This window comes from Palaemon carinicauda, chromosome 35, assembly GCF_036898095.1.
Source record: "Palaemon carinicauda isolate YSFRI2023 chromosome 35, ASM3689809v2, whole genome shotgun sequence".
Classification (NCBI taxonomy): Eukaryota; Metazoa; Arthropoda; class Malacostraca; order Decapoda; family Palaemonidae; genus Palaemon; species Palaemon carinicauda.
Genome location: NC_090759.1, coordinates 21095772 through 21113271, shown reverse-complemented (window position 1 = coordinate 21113271; position 17500 = coordinate 21095772). Strand labels below are relative to the sequence as shown.

Below are 17500 nucleotides of genomic sequence, written 5' to 3'. Positions count from 1 at the left end.
AAATGGCAATTTGAAAAGACATGAGTCTTCATACATTCAACAACAGCTTTATAAAACTCATCCTTCCAGTTTGACTTCTTCAATAATCTCTGCATTTCTTTATCTTGTGAAGAAACTTTTAGATATTTTGGATGACCCTTCATGCGACCTTCTCCTTTATCCTTAAACTCAGCAACTGAAAGATTTAGCAACTGAGACATGTCAACACAAAAATTAAAATCAAATTCGTCGGGTGCATGAAGGCGTGTGTTATCAGCAGCACTACCCAGCAGTGCTAATTCTCCATTAAATATGGGATTTATTTTAGCTATCTCGTCTCTTATCTTCTCAAGCTCTGTAATAACCACCTGTTTAACTTGAGCTGCCTCACCCTCATAAAAGTTTACTCGGAGAGAATGACTCAATTCGACAACATAAGAAAGAGGTATTTGATTCAATTTCTTTTTCTCTGCTTCCGCTGGATCATTGCATGCATATACATCTTCACCTCTCTCCAGGAAGTCTTCAAGAACATTGTACTGTTTAAGAAGAGTATTAAAGTTTTCCCTAACAGTACTAGGATTATTATTTGACAAATTTGTTATATTAGGATCCTGCATAAATGTAGTAAGCTGTTGATAAGCAGATTCATGACTGAACATTGCAGCAAAATGGGGCGGAGTGTGATGGAAGCGATCTTTCTCATCTATCTTAGCTCCTCTGCTGATAAGTAAAGTGCATAGGTCTGAATGTCCAAAAGCAGCAGCCTGGTGAAGTGCTGTTGTGTCCATATGTGTTTCCAATGTTATGTTGACATCAAGATGAGCTACACTTAACAGAAGGTGCACCAACTGTGAAAGCCCAAACTGAGATGCTAGAAGAAGAGCTTGTGCTCCTAGATCATGGCTAATGCAAATATTCTCATCAACTTTTGCTCCAATGTAAACCTCATAGAGGCTCCTTTGGAGTTCTCGGATTCTTTGCAGTTCAACCTTTGTATCATTTTCTTTAGCTTTCTCTATTTCATCATCGATTTTCCTGAACTCCTTGTCAAATATGCCCTGCAATTGAAAAAAAAAAATATTGGTAAAGGTTTCTGTTGACTCTTACATGAATACAAAGTACTGACAAATCTATTCCTGATACACTTTAGATACAATCATTAAACATGTAATCAAATTACGATTTTCTTACCTTTTCCAGATCCTGCAAATGATATTGCCGAAGGAGATTTCTTGGCAGAATACCAGAACCATCAGGAATATAAAGACAGGCAGTGCCTTTAGCGATCTGATGAGCTATATCCCAGTGATGGCACTTTAATGCTGTTGTAAATGGAGATTCACCACTCTCAGCATCTAAAGCGAATGGTACTCCACCAGCCTGTTGTAGAAAAGCCGTTGTCAAAGTGCAGTTAGATTGCACAGCCTGTACCATAAGTTTAGTGAGATTAGCTGATGTAGATGCAGAGGAATAATGCTCTTCTGGTATCCTACAGTACGGATCATAGTGCTGTGGCAAGTCAATGGCACTGGGAGAATTACTTTCTGGCCAGCGAGCAACCCATGGTGTGTCACTTCTCACTTTTTCCAGTAAATAGCTAATTCCAGCTCGCAGTTGATCTCTTTCTGGAATGACTCTACTAAGTTCTTCTTCTAATACAAAGGCTGTCATCTGAAATTAACATAATTGATAAAAAAACTTACTACAAGACCTTGGTATGAATAATTATAAATTCCTGTATTTCCTGTAAAACAATAACTTGTAAAAGGTAATATTCCACAGCTCCCATTCTGATTCATTAGTCAATATAAAATAACTAAGAAGGTGCAAGGTGGAAAGAGACATTGAATAGTTATTATATGAAGATCTACAAAGTTGTTAAATGACATATTGGTGTGTTCCCGAATTAGTGACTAAAATGAAAATTCACACATGAAAAAAAAAAAAATCATGATTTTTCCTTAAATTTCTAACTTGTGTTCAATCTCTTTGGATGGGCTTGTGATCTCCCTAGTGCTGTTTCTTGCAGTTTAACATACACAATTGAACCTTTAGAAAACTGTCATTTATGGATCTCTAATTATGCAGCTGAAGAACACAATACCAAATTAATAAGATCTTCGTTAGTTTATTGAAGACAATGTTGTAACTATCGTATAGTATTTCTTCTAATCTCTGCAGGGTTGGGTAGTAGGTGATATTCCTCACGGCGTAAACAAGAGAGGTAAATATAAAGTTTTCTTTAAGAAAGTAAATACATCAGAAATGAAATCGTGGTTAAAACAGTTATATGAAACAGCACTCAAAATGGGACTTACTCTGGTGATTATCATTCTCACAAATGTTGAGACATGAGGAGAAATCCAGGGAATCTGCAAAATGTTAAGACCCTGAAATGTCGTGGTTATTGGTACCCCACTAGCTAGCAAAAGCGTCAGGATCCTCCTCCGATTGGCCGTCATGGCTACGAAAAGTGCATGATTTGAATGCTGCCCAAAAGGCTCTATTGGGGCACCACTGCGAAGCAAAGTTGACGCCTTTACCACATCATCTCCTTGACCGATCAACTCTAACAGCTCTAGGTAAAGTGCTTCCTTTTCTTCGTGAGTCTGCCATAAATTATAATAAAAACATGAGAAAATGTTCTTGATAGATGAAAGTAAAACATAAGCGAGCACCTTCACCACTTATACAGATCCAAAAATATTTATTTTATAAGACCATACGCATGCACATAAAGCATTACGTTGGGTTTTCAAAACACAGGAAAATAAAAAAGTACTTCAAATCAATGTAAAATTCTTTGAGAATCAAGGCCATGTTTTCCCATTAGACCTGGGATAGGGAAAATTCACAGAAAAATACCTAACATTAATAGGTCTAATTCACTACCATAAGTTGCTGCAGCTATCAGTGTGTTTTTTTTTTTCTTTTTTTTTGTAAATACTTGAAGTTTACATTTTTGTAACAAATGCTTCATACCCTACTGACTAGTTTATGTCAATGTTATACAATTTTAAAATGTATCTACTCGGGGTTTCTTTATATCAAATAGATTACACTGTATAATTAGTGTCGGTCAAAATTGAACAAAATGTAAAATTTCCCAGGGTTCCCCTTTTCAAGTGTAATCACCAGGTCGTTTGATTTGCTTTATGGAATTACGGATGTGATATGGCTCAGCGCTATGGGAGGGGAGGTCATTCACTGAAAGGTGCAACTGGGTTGAAAATCATGCATTAAGACTTCAGTAAAAGTTAAAATGGATTAGGCAGCAAGATGAAATGGGGGAAAAGCGAACGGAGGTAAAGTGAGACTAAAATTTGGGAGCCACTAGCAGCAAAGACCCTATATCAATGCCTTCAGTGCAAATACTTTCAACTTTAATCAGCTAGTGCCTTTTTTTACTATTACCTATCAGCATAAATTTACACTCCTACTATGTTTCGTTGCCTTGAGCAAAAAAAAAAAAAAAAAAAAAAAAAAAAAAAAAAAAAAAAAAAAACCACAGCAAAAGTTAAAATGTCAACAAACCTTTTGAGGAGGATAGTAACTTTCAATAGATTCAGCTACGTCAAAGTGGCCGTTGGCTCTTGCCAAATCAGCCGGTGTTCGATTCTTCCTATCTCGAACTGCAGGGTACATGAAACACTCGTCTAAAAGCATCTTCACCATCTTAAGATTACCCTTCTCAGCTGTAATGTGGAGAGTTGTGTATCCACGCTTATCTTGATAGTAACCATCAAAGGGGTCTGGTTGGTTACGCTTCAACATGGGCATTACATAGTCGCTGCCATCGTTAGCCCATTCCAGGAGCCATTTCTCTATGTCGTACCTCTTCTCACACTAGAATCGAAAACACTTACATTTTACCGTTAATATTCAAGATTGAAGATTTGTAATTCTTCAACATTAACCCCTACAACCCTCACTCCTGGTATAGTTTAACCACGCGTAATACAGTAATATGTTTACCTTGGTCTATACGCAGTAGGCCTAAAACTGAAAATATATAAATTCAGTATAGTTTTTAGGACCTGGTCGTATAATCACTCGACTCTTTAGTATGGACATCAGGGTAGAACAAAATACCCTTTCTTGCATTATGCCTAGTTGATCACTATAATTTTGATATAAACAATATCCAGCTTTATCGGCAATGAAAACAACAACGGTAGAAGTCTTTGCATGTGCCAAATTTAAATGAAATCAGCCTACGTCCTCTCTTAGTTACCGCTCTTTCTTTATAATTGGGACCATTTAACATAGCACACTCAATTTTCAATACTATTTTCCGTATGCAGCTAACCATTGCTATGATAACCTGATGGGCGCCTTCAAAACAAAATTTTACAGAAATCACGTTCGTCATCAAGACCATGCTCTATCATAACGAGAATTACGGAAAAGAAAACGATTCAGGATGAAATATTGGAGGTGTAACTATACAAGATATTAATTCCTTTTCATATTTGAAGAAATCTGTTATCATTTCACTTACGTCTACCATAATATATGTCTTTTGTTTTCCATAAAAATGTGATGACGTGGTGTTGTAGGAACACTATTATTAAGAAACACTCAATTATATTTCGTTTCATAATATCATGTTTCCCTAACTTATAAAAACACAAGGCAGCAGTCATATTTGGGGATAGAAATTCTGTGTAATAAAACTTTCACATTAGTTACCTTATATGCATACACTTCCGCAAAATTCTCATCAGACGCACATACATTGCTCATTTAATATCTATCTTGTGATTCCTGTAGATCAAAGACCTTTGATTACAATATGCCTTTCACTTAAATCTATCAAACCATGTTTTGGTTTTCCCTCCTTCCTCCTGACAATATTGAATTTTATACTCCTTCCCTAACATATTGTCGTTCATATCCCCTTTACCTTTATACAACGGAACATCTATTCCCCTTACTCATCCTTTTGGGGCTGTTCCCTCCCCCAGACACACCTTACAAACCTTGTCAGCCATTCAATAGCACCATAACCTCTACACTACAGCATCTTACTTGTAATCCCATTAACTTCAAGTGTCTTTGCTTTTTAAAACCTTTTTATCGCATTTCTTACATCCTCAGCATTCACTTACAAAAGGATTCTTAGAATTATGTTACAGCTCCAAGTCTTGCATCATTTAGTTTTGTCCTTCAGCTACCATCGAATTTCAACAAGGCTTCAAATTAATTACTCCATCAGCCCATGAATGCATTTCTACAATTGCATCTTTCATTGAGATTTATTTACATTACTTTCCTATAAAACTTCTTATTTTCATGTAAGTTCAAAGCTACCAATGAATCCTTCATTGCTATAGAAGACTTCAATTGGACATCAACTACTTCATTTATCTAAATTGAGAGGAAACCAGAAATTAGCTGACCTCTTTACACACCAAGTATCATGCACCTTTATCTTGTATAACCTCTCGAGGTTCTTGGATACAAGACCATTCTATCCCAACGCACCATTTACCAAAAACTCTAACTGCTTTTCTCTTCTACTTTTCCCCATTTAACTATAAAAAAAATTCTAACTATCTTACAGTTGTCTATTGTTTCCATGTCGTAAAACTACATCAAAACAATCTAATAAAACCTTTTCAATTGTACTAGCTTTTTTTTCTTACACCATATTCCTGCAGTTCTCACCCCTACAGTCATTTTAATTCCACACTCAAAGTACTGAACAAATCGTATATTGACATCATCTGCATTTTTTTCTCTATCTAATTCACCTGTAACATCCATACTTTTGTCCATATAAAACACCACATCCAAAGCTTCTGCAGAGATATGGATAATTTCATTCATCTATTCTATGACTATAATTTGAGTATTATGCGAGTACTAATAACATATCAATGTGGTATAGAAAATGAGGTCGGCATCCCATGCCTTTGTAAGTTTGGTATTATGGTAGTACAATAAAGATTTTAGAAAGATGGCAACGACCAAATATTGTAAAATATGAATACATTATCATCCCCCTCTATGTTATTTAATACTGCCATCAACATAACCAGTGACAAACTTGTACTAACCTTCTGGGGTGGTGTCAAAGTAGTGTCTTCTGTTTGGCCTGCCTTCTTAATGAAATACCAATAAACATCAATCATTCCCAGTTCGTCGGCGAGATGGCACGGGGTGCGGCCCTCCATGTCTACTGCATAGATATCAAACTTCAACTCAAGAAGCCTCTTAACAGCATCTAGGCTCCCACTCATGCTGGCGATATGCAGGGGAGTCCAACCATGAATAGTATGTAAGTTCAGATCTGCTCCAGCGTCTACTAATAGGTTGATGATAGGGATGTGATTTATTCTAGAGGCAACATGTAAAGGGCTGTAGCCCAAGTCATCTTGCGGACTCACATTCAGTCCCTCCTGAGCTAAAAGGAAAGTCACCGCATCAACGTGTTTCTTCATGACACTGGTGTGCAAGACGGAATTTCCTGTTCAAATGAAATTATCACTATCAATCATCTATTTTTATTCATATATTAAAGATACTAAACCTATCTTCCAGACCTTTACTATGACATGCTTAGTTTTGGAAGATCTCAAAGACATAGAAAAAGGAAAGGATTGGGGAAAGGCATCCTTGTCGCTTATATTTAGTCTGTAAAACCCAGATTATTTTGTATGCATAGGTAAAGAAAAGTGTCGTGCCTAATATACGATCAAACATCAAATTAACTGGGCTGTTTTTAAAGTATCCTATAACTCTCTAGTGGTTAGTTCTTTGGCCAGACAACTCCCTGCTACTGTGTATATGTAAGCTAAAATTTTGAAAAAAAATGTGATGTAAATTAATTGTGAAGTGACTGGTGTCTATAAAATGGGTTTTGACATGGGAAAAATCTTTTTTTGGGTAAGATAGCCATGTCGTCCTGATGGAAGTTCCTCATTGGCAGCTTCTACTTGGGATATTTCTGCAAGTGATATACCAGAGAAATTTTATCTTAGTGGTATCAACGGAGTTCTGACCTCCAGAGCGAATATCCTGAGAGATATCGTGTATAAATCAGGGACGTGTTAATAACAAGCCATGGTTAACCTTCCCCGAATAGAGTTAACCTTGTCTCGAAGGATAAGGTAGAAGGTAGGATACGTGGGCAAGTGAGCTGTTACAACTCCCGATCTCAATGTGCTACAACTAACACATTTCCTGTTGAACCATTCCAGGAGCAGCCATCGCATGATGAGAGGTCCCAAACTGAGAATTGGAAGGGGATGGGAAAGTAACAGGCGGGCCTTCAGAACGACATAGGTATCTCACTCCAAAATAGATTTTTCCTATGTCTAAATCCGATTTTAGGTCTCGAGCTATGTCGTCCTGATGGAAGTGTACCAAAGAATTATCATTCTAGGTTGCGGCCAGGAGAGTTTTTAACCCTTTACACACCATAGACATAATCATACTTCCTTTAGCATTGGTAACTATGGTACCAAGCTATGGTGCAAGCAATATGTTTGTAAAAAGTAGGAGCAAAGCAAATCAACGTCACAGTCCCACTCACTGGATGAAAAGACCGAAGTCTATAAAAGGAGGGTTAAAAATTGCGGTACACCACTTTTATTTTGTACAGTAGGTCCGATGGATGGCAAAACAAAAAGGAACAGCATTTTTTTATTGTTTCCAACGATGCATAAATGTAACAGTAATCAATTGTAAGATTATATTCAGTAAATATATACAGAAAACCGGAGTTTTCCGACCCCAAAATTATATGTAACAGAGTAGTAAAATAGTAACACTCATGACATAAAGGGAAAAATATCCCCTTTGACTCTTTACAATATCAAATAGTATATTGAAAAGAGGAACATGAGTCTCCTTGCACAATGCAGACTAAGAAGTCCCAACTATACAGTCTATAAGAGTCCATATACAACACTTAAGAAGCTGGTTTAATCAAACTACCAGTGACCACTACAAAGCGTTTAATCTTTTTTAACTGTCGTAAGTAATGTTTTGAAGAACACTCGTGAAGATTTCCAGCCCGTGTAAGCCTGTCAGCCTGCAAAGGACATAGACTGGAAAAAAAATTTAAGGAAGAGGCAATTTTCCTGGGATGATGACCTGATGGTTACTATCAGGGTCAGACCTTCTTATGAAATAGGTGAGATTGGACCTTAGCTGTTACAGAGAAAGATTAGATCCTGTCATCTCCCCTTTAAAAAGTTGACCGCCTTGAAAGACCCGGCTCTTTAACAGGTAGGCCTTAAGGCACTTCCTCCTGAAGTGGGACAATCCTCCAAGGCCCCCAGCCTTTCGAGGGAAGTTCGTTTTTCGCTAAGAATGCAGGATCAGGGTAAAGATTTACCTCCCCCGATTCTGAGAATTCAATGTGGTCATCATCCCTTAAAAGAGACACAATATCGCTGACTCTAGCACCAGAAGCCATAGAAAGCAAAGAGATAGACTTTAAAGTATGATCCCTCGGAGAAGAAGAGGTGTTATCTATCGAGGAGCCAAAGTGCAGGACTTTACCCAACGGCCAAAAAATAGCATTAGGAGGAGCATTAGGTTTCACTTTAGCACATGACTTCGGGATCTTATTGAACAGCTCGCTATTGAGTTCAATATCAAAAGCATAAGCAATGGGTCTAGTTAGTGCCAACTTACATAAGGCAATAGTTGTAAAGGCCAGTCCTTATCATGCAATGAGATAAAGAAAGAAATACAGAAGTCCATAGAAATGGAAGAGGGCTGATAACTTTTCATGGATGCAACCCATTTTTTTTCAGGAAGACAAATACTGTCATTTCGTGGTTTGGACTTGTACTCTTCTATGAAGTCAATTCTCTCCTTGGCAACTCCAAACTCTGAACAGCGAGGGCGAGAAAATCATGAGCTCAAGGGTTTTCATTATTCAAAAGGAAGCGAAAACAGTCTTCTGTTGAACATTCTGGGATAGCACTAGAGATGGTAGAAGGACCTGGAGAGGTTTGAGTTCCAGAACAAGATGATACCAATTGCCCTTGGGCCACTTGGGAGCCACTAGAGCTGCTGTTCCCTTGAAAGTCCGCAGTTTGTTCAGGACTTTCATTAGGAGGTTGAATGGTGGAAATAGGTAGATGCCAGACCACTGGTTCCAATCTAGAGATATCGCATCCATCCCTATCGTTTCCGTATCTAAGTTCTGTGCTACATATCGGGAAGCTTCTTGTTGAAGCTCGTCCCAAAGAGATTGATTTGTAGTTCTGGGATTTGTTCTAGTATGAAACAGTATGATATTGGGTCCAGAAACCCTACTGTTTCCAGAGGCTTAGATCTTGACAGGGCGTCCACTGTCACATTGCAACACCTTCGAGGTGAACTACTGAGAGATGCCAGTTCCTCCAATGTGCTACAGTGAGGGTGGCTAGGATCACATGGTTGATCTGAGGTTGATCTTGGGTTCATTCTCTTCAGAGTCAGAAACACTGCCATAGCTTCCAGAATATTAATGTGAAGTTTCTAAAATGCGAATGACCAGTGACCCTGTACTTTCATGGAAGAGGAGTGTCCCCCCCTCAACTTTGTTCCGAGACGTCCGTGTAAATAGTCAAGGAAGGAGGAGGGTACTGCAGAGGGACATGTGTCGATAAACTCCTGGCAGTAGACCATGGCTTTCACTGCGTTCGCAATAAGACCGGGGTATTGTGGTGAAGATATCTCCGAGCATATGATATCCTTCTCCAGACTCTGTTGACATTTTTGAGTCTTGCTTTTAGGACCGGGTCCGTCACGGCAGCGAACTGCAGTGAACCCAAGACTCTTTCCGGTTGCCCTCTGGTGAGTACCTTTGAACGAAGAAGGGGTCTTTAACCACCTTGCCTATACTTCCTCGGCCTCTAGATTAACCGCCTTTTCCAGACCTTCCCCTGCTACTGGTGCTCTTCTTTTGAGCCATGGCAGGGTGGAACGTGGTGGTGGCTCTCTCATACACCGGGTTGAAGGCTGGAGACTATGGGACATGCTGCTGGGGAACCGTGTATACAATCTAAGGGATGTTGGCAACTGAGGCTCTCACAACAGGAAAGGATTTCCTTCCCTTAGAGTGTACTCTGGGCTTCTTGCCCTTGGGTTGAGGTCCTTCACTGGGGGTAAATTTCCGTTTAGAAGAAATACCCCACTTGTCTACAAGGCTCTTATTCTTCTAAGCCGCTTTGTCCATGACATCCTTAACCAATTCCTAGGGGAAGAGATCTTTACCCCAGATATTTGAGTCGGTCAGTTTTCTAGGTTCATGCCTGATCGTAGCAGCGGCTAGTGCACATTCTCTACGTGCTCTCCTGGCTAGGAAGAAAGCATGGAGATCAACATGAAATATGGTTAGGCGAGTCTTCGCCAAGACAAACTAGAGATCAGATTTGGAATAGTTTCTAATAAGCATCTCTAGATACGATTGGAAGGATAAAGAGGCAAATAGTCTCTTTTTAGCTTCCAATTCTTCCCTTAATAGGGATTTGGGAAATCATGCAAATATTCAAGACCTTACGTCCAGACAGTATGATATTCTTTTGTGATCAGAAACTTTGGTTTCTAATATGAGGCACTAATCTGAGCTCCTTATAGCTGGTTTCAAGAAGCCAATATCAGTCCTAAGTACCCTGCTTCTCATAAGTCCTGCTATGTATGTGAATGTCATAAGATTCAAGTAATAAAATTTTGTGGCAGGCATAACAACTTCTATTAGTGCTTGATCTACCGGAATCCAGACATGTTTTATTCTACCTCCGATTGTCATCTTACCATTATGGCTAGGATACAAGAACATGATAGAAAGGCCTCTTTTATCTTTTTTGGTGATTTCAATGCTCACCATAGGGAGTGGTTAAATTGTGATTCTCCTAGTGATCGCCATGGCTTAAGAGTTTTAGACTTTGCCAATGAATCAGGCTGTGAGCAAATCATAAAGGAAGCTACTCACAGGTCTGGTAACTGTTTGGACCTTGTATACACCGACTCCCCTGGCGTTATAACAAGTAAGGTTGGTTCTCCAGCTGGAACATCTGATCATGCCTTGATTTTATTAGTAGTGAAGACTGATCAGCCTGTCCCTGCCATATCATACTCATGTAAGATTTGTATGATATCTCAAGCAGACTGGAATGGGCTTTTCAGTGATCTTTTAGGCTTGCATTGGTCACAATTGTATGGTTGATCCTGTTGTCCCTTTCAATGAAAATTTAGTCAACATAATTGATAGGCGTATACCTTTTCGTGTGCTAAGGTACCGAGTGAAGGACAAACTATGGTTCAATAATGATTGCAAATATGCTTATTTGGAGAAGCAAGAGGCCTATCATCTTCGGAAGGGTAACAGATCAGATTTGACATGGAATCATTATACTCAGCTTTGAGCTTTTGCTCAGAGAATTTATGCTTCAACTAAAAAGGAATACAAATTAACAATAAAAGAAACCCTTTCTGGTACATCCCAGGAACATAAGTGCTGAACTACCCTTAAATCTGCACTCTTTGGTGTGGATGCAACAGTTCCTCTTTTACTTAAACCAGATGGCTCTGTCACTAACGGTCCAAAGGAATAGGCAACCTTTTTGGCTGATATGTTTGACAGTAAGCAGAGTAATGAAAAACTTGATCTTACTCATTCTTGTTTTCCAGAGACTAAACTCGCTAGTTTAGCTTTTCGATCTTGTAAAATTAAAGCTCTCTTGATAGACCTTGTTGCTTAAGGAGGTGTAGACCCCAATGGTATTTTTCCTTTGTTTTTTAATAAAGACTGCAGATTTCTTAGCTCCAAAGTTATCTGTTATTTTGCGTAAGTTAGCTGGAAGAGGAGCTTTTAGCACTTGTAGGAGAATTGGTAATGTTACTCCACTACAGTATATAAATGTTTTGTGGTAGCTCAAGTCCAACTGATTACTGCCGAACTTCAATAACTCCAATATTATCTGAATTTTTTAATGTCTTTTGGCAAAACGTCTTAATAGGTTTGCTGAAGCTAATCATCTGATCCCTAATTTGCAATTTGGTTTTCGTAAAGGCCTTGAACCATATGATACTCTTCTTACAATCTCCAATGCTATATAGAAATCCCTTGACTGTGGTCAGGAAGTTTGTATGATTGGCCTTGAATTTAGTGCTGCCTTTGACCGTGTTAATCATGAGGCCTTTGTTTTCAAACTCAAACAGTTAGGAGTGGGTGGGTCGTTTCTTAGAATTATTATCGAATTTTTAAGTAATAGATTGCAGAGTTGTTGTTGATGGGCACCATAGTGAGTATAGGTATGTGATATCTGGTGTTCTTGAGGGTAGTGTTCTTGGCCCACTACTTTTCATACTATATACACATGACATGTGGTTTGGCCTAGAAAACATGCTTGTTACATATGCAGAGGATGCTACACTCTTTGCATCAATTCCATCTCCTGAATGTAGATCAGGAGTTGTTGAATCCCTTAATAGAGATCTAGCTAAAATTAGTGCAAGGTGCAAATTATGGGGCATGAAGTTGAATCCTAACAAAACTCAAAGTATGATTGTAAGTAGGTCAAGGACAGTGGTTCCTCAACATCCGGATCTCAGCATTGATAATGTTTCTTTAACTCTATGACTCCTAAAAATTTTAGGTGTGATTCTCGACAACAAATTTACTTCTGAGAAACACATTAGGTCTGTGTCTTCTTCAATTGCAAAAAAAAAAAAAAAAAAAAAAAAAAAAAATTGAATTATTGAGAGAGTTTTAAGATTTTCGGTGATCAATCTTATTCTGAAGACGTATTTTAATTCTTCCATTCTACCTTGTTTCAAGTATTGTTCTCCTGTCTAGTCTTCAGCTGCTGATTCTCATCTTAATTTGTTGGACAGGAACTTACGGTCTATTAACTTTCTTATTCCTGATCTAGATATTAATCTCAGATATCGTCGTTCAATTAGTTCGTTATGCATGTTGCATAAGATTTTTCATAATTCTGAGCATCCTTCACATTCAGATCTTCCCGGACACTTCCATCTTGTTCATAATACTAGACATGCAGTTAATTCTAAAAGTCAGCTCTTCTCCATCATGAGGCTCAATACTAGATAGTATTCTAAAAGTTTTATTCTAGCTGTGACCAAGTTGTGGAATGATCTTCCTAATCGGGCAGTTGAATTGGTAGAACTTCAAAAGTTCAAACTTGCCGCAAATGTTTTTGTTGAACAGGATGACAAGTCTTTTTTATAGTTTATATATAAATTATCTGTTTTGATACTGTTACTTTTTTTTAAACATTTTACTTTAACTGTTCATTATTTCTCATATTTATTTCCTTTCCTCATTGGACTATTTTTCCCTGTTAGAGCCATTGGTCTTATAGCATCTTGATTTTCCAACTAGGGTTGTAGCTTAGTTAATAATAATAATAATAATAATAATAATAATAATAATAATAATGTGTTGAAATTCCTTGGTCATATACAACAAAGGACGAAAAATTACAGTGTTTTAGGAAGAGGAAATAATAACCTTTTAGGTTATGTGGTGTGGTAAAGATATGGAAGAAGGGTCTTATTAAAATCCAGGGAAAGTGAGAGCCTCCATAGCGTAGTGTGTGCATTGTGAGTTTCTAACACACTGCGGAGGTGGTTCCCATCAAGTCACCAATTATTAGAATTCATCATCATCATCATCATTTCCTTCTACGTCTATTGACGCAAACAGCCTCGGTTAGATTTTGCCAGTCATCTCTATCTTGAGCTTTTAATTCAATACTTCTCCGTTCATCATCTCCTACTTCACGCTTCATAGTCCTCAGCCATGTAGGCATGGGTCTTCCCAGATGAAAGTTTGGTGAACTAATCTCTCTTGGGGAGTGCGAAGAGCATGCCCAAACCACCTCCATCTACCCCTCATCATGATCTCATTCACATAAGGCACACGAGTAATCTCTCTTATAGTTTCATTTCTAATCCTTCCATGCCCTTTAACTTCCAATATCCTTCTGAGGGCTTTGTTCTCAAATCTACTAAATCTATAGGAGGTTGTTTCATTGTCATTTCAGGTGATTTGATTACCCTATTTTACTTAACCTAGCCATTGTCTGATTTGCTTTTATTCAATCTTTCACTAAACTCTAGTTCTAAAGACCCTGTATTGGAGATCATAGTTCCTAAATACTTAAATGATTCTACCTCATTAATTCTTTCTCCTTCCACTGATATTTCATCTTCCATTGCATACTACGTTCTCGTCATTTCTGTCTTTCTTCTATTTAGAAATACATTACCCTTACTACTAGGTAAGCTACATCCCTAGTTAAAGAAGCAGGATGCTATAAGCCCAAGAGCTTCAACAGGGAAAATAGCTAAGAGTAGCTAGAGTAGTGTGTCCGAGTGTACCCTTAAACAAGAGAACTCTAACCCAAGACAGTGAAAGCCCGTGGCACAGCGACTTTGCCATTACCCAAGACTAGAGAGCAATGGTTTGATTTTGGAGTGTCCTTCTTTTAGAAGAGCTGCATTAAACCTAGTTGTGTACAGTAAGATGCATTATATACCACAAAATAGAATAAAAAAAATAATGTACAGTAAACTGTAGGTCCATGAAAGCAGTGGTCATGGAAAAAACGGTGATTTAAAAACTACAGTAAGTCTTGAACTGGCGTAAGCATTAAGACTTTACTTACGGACTTCTCTTGACGACGTCGTGGCGTTGATATCGGCCCCAGCCTTAACCAGTTCCTTGATGACCTCGAATCGCATTTCCCCAGCGGCGTGGATGAGAGGCGTAAACTCCCTGCTACACCTGCCATCGACGTCCGCCCCTGCAGATAATAAAGGGGCGACCAAGTTGGCATGCCCCAGATAAGCAGATAACCCAAGCAAAGGGCGGCTGACGCCATCTTTCCAAGGGACAAGTTGATTAACATCCACTCTTCCCTTCAGGGCCTCTGTCACTTTCTCAAGGTCGCCTTGAATAACACCATCCACCAGCAACTTCTGAAAATTGGGGTTGAAAGTTACTAGTTCATATGGACGTGTGGTTTTGTATATTCTAGCTCAAAAATGTATTATCATATCTATCAACAATAGTGGATAAATCTTAAAGAAAAGCTTAAAACAATAAAAATAGACCTTATCAAAACACACAACGAAGGACTGACGAATCCAAAAACAAAAATGTGTAGAAGAGAAGCATCAATACGGAAAAGAAATTTGTTAGCATAATAGGAACCTCCAAACCATCTTCTAATAATTGGGATTGACACTAACCAGAACCTTTGAATCATTTCTTTTTTATGATAATTAAAAGTATTAATTGATAATAAAATGATAGTCTTACTATATTTCAAATATGTTATGGAATCATTAACATATAAATATCAACTGCTGATATGGAATTCTCTTTTCATGTATATCACAAAATAATCACCAAATTTTATGGATGAGTTTGCTTAAGATTATTTAAGGATTATCTATTACAAAATGTTATTTTCAGAACGAACTTTTATTGTGTAGAATGGTTTTTACTGTAATTCTCATAATTTTTATTCGTCGATATTTTCATACATTTATGCAATGAAAATAACAGTTGATGCAATAAACCTTTTTTTAAAACAAGACCTTTATAAGACATCAAGGACAACATGATCACAGATGTAATAAATTCTCATCTAAGCAATGGAAGCAGATTGGCAAGGCCCAAAAACGAAACGTTTTTGGGCGGACATTCCAACGCAGTGGCACCCAGCTTCGTAGACATTATGAGACTAAAGGCTTCCCTGAAGGAATTAATCAGAAAAAATTTACTTTTGCAAAGGAATCCTTATGGCGTTATGATACCGCAAAGCCCCGCCAAGGCTTACAAATGATAGATAGGCTATAACCATACAATTACAGTGCTTTAGCTTAACTTAACCTTACCGTGTTTAAAATTGGGGGAAAAATCCAACTTGGCACTTATTCTTTGCCAATGAAGGCTTGGACATTTTCAAAATTCCACGTGAACATTGGGCCGTAATCTAACCAACCAAAGGTACGTTACGCTATACACACACAAAACATTCTTATCTCTCCCAAAATCTAGCTACGTTTACCTTCTGCTGACGAATGCGTAGAAATCCACTTACAACTTTCTTTGTAACTTTGCTCACAAATACAAAAAGAAATGGTAAAATTGCTTAAATGGACAAAGAACAAATATAGGTAACAAAAGCTGAGAGGGTTTGAGAATTAACAATTTTATATTCGTTTTAGGATATTCCAATAATAAATTTGATATAGATTATTTATGAATGCGTGCCCAAAATAACACTAGTAAAGATTATAATGGGCCTTGCTAAGCAGAAATAACATTCTTAAATCGCGATATTTACGTCAACTGATCATTTATAAAAAAATTTTCTCTCTAAGCGAACCATAACCTAATTCTCGCAAAATCAGTAAACTATAAATACGGTAAATTATAACTCGATAAACTATAATCTCAATAAATTATAAACTTCATAAACTATAAACTCAATACATTGTAATCTCACTTAATTATAAACTTAATAAACTATAAACTCAATACATTATAATCTCACTTAATTATAAACTAAATAAACTATAAATTCTGTAAATTATAACTCGATAAACTATAAACTCAATAAATTATAATCTCACTTAATTATAAACTTCATAAAATATAAACTCAATAAAATATAATTTCACTTAATTAGTAACTTAATAAACTATAAACTAAAATTATAATCTCAATAAATTATAAACTTCGTAAACTATAAAATCAATAAATTATAATCACACAAAATTATAAACTTAATATACTATAAACTCAATAAACTATAAATTCGGTAAATTTCAACTCGATAAACTGTAAACGCATTAAATTATAAACTTCATTAACTATACTCAATAAATTATAAACTTTGTAAACTTTAAACTCAATAAAATTATAATCTCATTTAATTATAAAATTAATAAATTATAAACTCAATGAACTATAAATTCTGCAAAATACATCTCGATAAACAATAAACTCAATAAATTATAAAACTCATAAACTATAGACTTCATAAACTATAAACTCGATAAATTACACAGTAAACTCAGTAAACTATAAATTCTGTAAAGTATATCTCGATAAACAATAAACTCAATAAATTATAAACCTCATAAACTATAGACTTCATAAACTACAAACTCGATAAATTATACAGTAAACTCAATAAACTATAAAAATTGGATCTTATCTGGATCGACTCGTCATTGGAGACGAATTACGAAGGATGTTCAGAGTTAGATTATTAAATAAGAAACATCATAAAAATCCGGGAAGTCCCAAAGCAGTCGGTTCGTTTGATATAAGGACCGAGGGATGTATAGAACTGGGGCCCAAAGGCCGAGGAGACCATTCAGCGCCAAGGTGTAACTGAACGGGAAATCTCCGCAGTTGAAATATAAAGTTATTAGTCAAGATGCTGGACAAAAAGATGGATGGAAGGAAGCGATAATGGAGGAGATTATCAAGATTAATGATAAGGATATTGAGAACTTTCATATT

The 17500-nt window shown here is 37.0% G+C and overlaps 1 protein-coding gene across 5 annotated transcripts in view; it reads right to left on the bottom strand.

Annotated features, from left to right (window-relative positions):
- Positions 1 to 17500, bottom strand: part of LOC137627656 (serine/threonine-protein phosphatase 6 regulatory ankyrin repeat subunit B-like) — a 40803-nt gene that overhangs the window by 2176 nt on the left and 21127 nt on the right. For 4 of the 5 annotated variants that reach the window (XM_068358826.1, XM_068358824.1, XM_068358822.1 and 1 more), the window contains 6 exons: positions 14625 to 14937; positions 6045 to 6454; positions 3517 to 3828; positions 2301 to 2591; positions 1174 to 1653; positions 1 to 1040 (listed from right to left, as the gene is read on the bottom strand). The exon at positions 1 to 1040 is cut by the window's left edge and continues 2176 nt beyond it. In XM_068358826.1, coding sequence (XP_068214927.1) covers positions 1 to 1040; positions 1174 to 1653; positions 2301 to 2591; positions 3517 to 3828; positions 6045 to 6454; positions 14625 to 14700 — 2609 coding nt within the window. In that variant the 5' untranslated portion in view covers positions 14701 to 14937. The remainder of the gene's footprint in view (positions 1041 to 1173; positions 1654 to 2300; positions 2592 to 3516; positions 3829 to 6044; positions 6455 to 14624; positions 14938 to 17500) is intronic. The other variant, XM_068358825.1, reaches the window with a different exon arrangement.